Here is a 2207-nt window from a genome sequence, read left to right as displayed (position 1 = left end):
TATATGCATGTATGTATGTATATATATATATATATATGTATATATATTTATACATATATATATAAATATATATATTATGAGATGTTTCAATGTTTCTATGTAATTCGTGCGGACGAAGTGAGCCATAGTAGTGCCACAGTCCACGAATACATACCTATCAGTGTTGACGGATCAAGTCCCTCTGGCTACGAACTATGCACAAGAATGAACTCTGTCTAAGGTTCTTGTAATACATCGGATATGAATCCACAGGTACAAGGTATCATTGTGAATGTACGGGGCAATGGCGCTATCTCCTTCAGCAATCACTGGTTTTGCATCAAGGAGATCAACGGTATCTATTACAACCTTGACTCCAAGTTCAGCAAGCCTCGCCAGTTCACAGATACGCCCGAGGTAAGCCGTCATTGTTGCGGTGTGTACCGTTGGCAGCTGTCATATGCCACCAGTACATGGTCCGTCTATTTATAGGTGCCATGTGCAAGAGGCTTGATCTACCCACTGTGCCAGAGTGGTTTATGCGCCAATGGCTTTGGTATAATATTTGTAGCGTGCCTGTGTTGTCCTCGCTGCGTCTATCAGGCTAGGAAGGGGTCAGTATACTTACAGCCGTATTCTGAACGGATGTCTCACACGAAACTCCAAGATCACAACCCTCGCAAGCTCATCAGTGTGGATGTACTCGGCTGTTCTATAGTACGCTCATGGTTGTGTATGTACTCAGCTGTTCTATAGTACGCTCATGGCCGTGTATGTACTCAGCGGCTCTATAGTACGCTCATAGTTGTGTATGTACTCAGCTGCTTTATAGTATGCTCATGGATGTGTATGTTTTCAGCTGTTCTATAGTACGCTCATGGTTGTGTATATACTCAGCTGTCTTATAGTACGCTCATGGTTGTGTATGTACTCAGCTGTTCTATAGTACGCTCATGGCTGTGTATGTACTCAGCTGTCTTATAGTACACTCATGGTTGTGTATGTACTCAGCTGTTCTATAGTACGCTCATGGATGTGTATGTACTCAGCTGTTCTATTGTACGCTCATGGTTGTGTATATACTCAGCTGTTCTATAGTACGCTCATGGTTGTGTATGTACTCAGCTGCTCTATAGTACGCTCGTGGTTGTGTATGTACTCAGCTGCTCTATAGTACGCTCATGGATGTGTATGTACTCAGCTGTTCTATAGTACGCTCATGGTTGTGTATATACTCAGCTGTTCTATAGTACGCTCATGGTTGTGTATATACTCAGCTGTCTTATAGTACGCCCATAGTGATGTATATACCCGGCGCTTGTACGTACCAAGTGCTTGCGCATGGTGTATGATGTTATGAGTATTCTTACCTGTTGCCTGGCGGTAGCACATCGATCGAATACGCGTTAAAAGAAAACGGGACGATATGTGCTGGTCTGCGTAGTTGTAGTCGAGGTTCTTTTCCGTCTGTTTACACTGTTTGTATTTATACTCAAGTAGGTGTATGGGAGTATCCGTGTACACCCATTTTTGTATACATGGAGTAGGGCTCCCCTTGTCATAATTCTCGCGACGTTAACTTGCCTTGATACAGGCTCAAGAATACCTGAACAAATGCCTAAACAAACTCGGTGGCAATCTGTTGCTCGTTACAGACGCCGATGTGGATAACCTCTACATAGAAGAGCCTAGCTGAAGTGATAAATACGAATAAATCTATAAGACAGGAATCATTGGTATTAGGTACTATATCAGAATAGTGCTATGGTTTAGTGATGACCTCGAATATAGTTAGAAGACAAAATTTCAATACTTTACATTGATAAGTTACTATGGTGTTGATAGTTTTCTTACTCGTTACGGTATTTATGCTCACCCTTGCGCATATCTTGTTCATTGAACTCGTATGGTTTAAACATGTAAAGTCTGCACTGCATCTGTTAGCCATACACAAAAAAAGAAAACTATATTGCTATGCTAATATAACAAGATATACATACAGGCAGACATATATACATAACATACATTCACACGCACACACACACACACACACATATATATATATATACATATATGTATATATATATTTATTATATATATATATATAAATTATATAGATATAAATATATACATATATACATAATATATATATATATATATATATATGTATGCACACGCACACGCGCACGCACACACACACACACCCACACACCCACCCACACACCATA

At 40.1% G+C, this 2207-nt stretch overlaps 1 protein-coding gene across 1 annotated transcript; it reads left to right on the top strand.

Annotated features, from left to right (window-relative positions):
• Positions 1-240: 240 nt before the first annotated feature.
• On the top strand, positions 241-1707 carry SARC_14657 (hypothetical protein; the record flags this gene model as incomplete). Its single annotated transcript, XM_014291210.1, has 2 exons — positions 241-396; positions 1635-1707. 2 exons carry the CDS (start codon positions 241-243, stop codon positions 1659-1661), a joined length of 183 nt encoding a protein of 60 aa, XP_014146685.1. The 3' UTR covers positions 1662-1707.
• Between the last annotated feature and the right edge of the window lie 500 nt (positions 1708-2207).

Source organism: Sphaeroforma arctica, assembly GCF_001186125.1.
Source record: "Sphaeroforma arctica JP610 unplaced genomic scaffold supercont1.4915, whole genome shotgun sequence".
In the NCBI taxonomy this organism is placed as follows: domain Eukaryota; class Ichthyosporea; order Ichthyophonida; genus Sphaeroforma; species Sphaeroforma arctica.
Note: the sequence above shows the minus strand (reverse complement) of the source record. Positions and strands in the feature narration are given on the sequence as shown.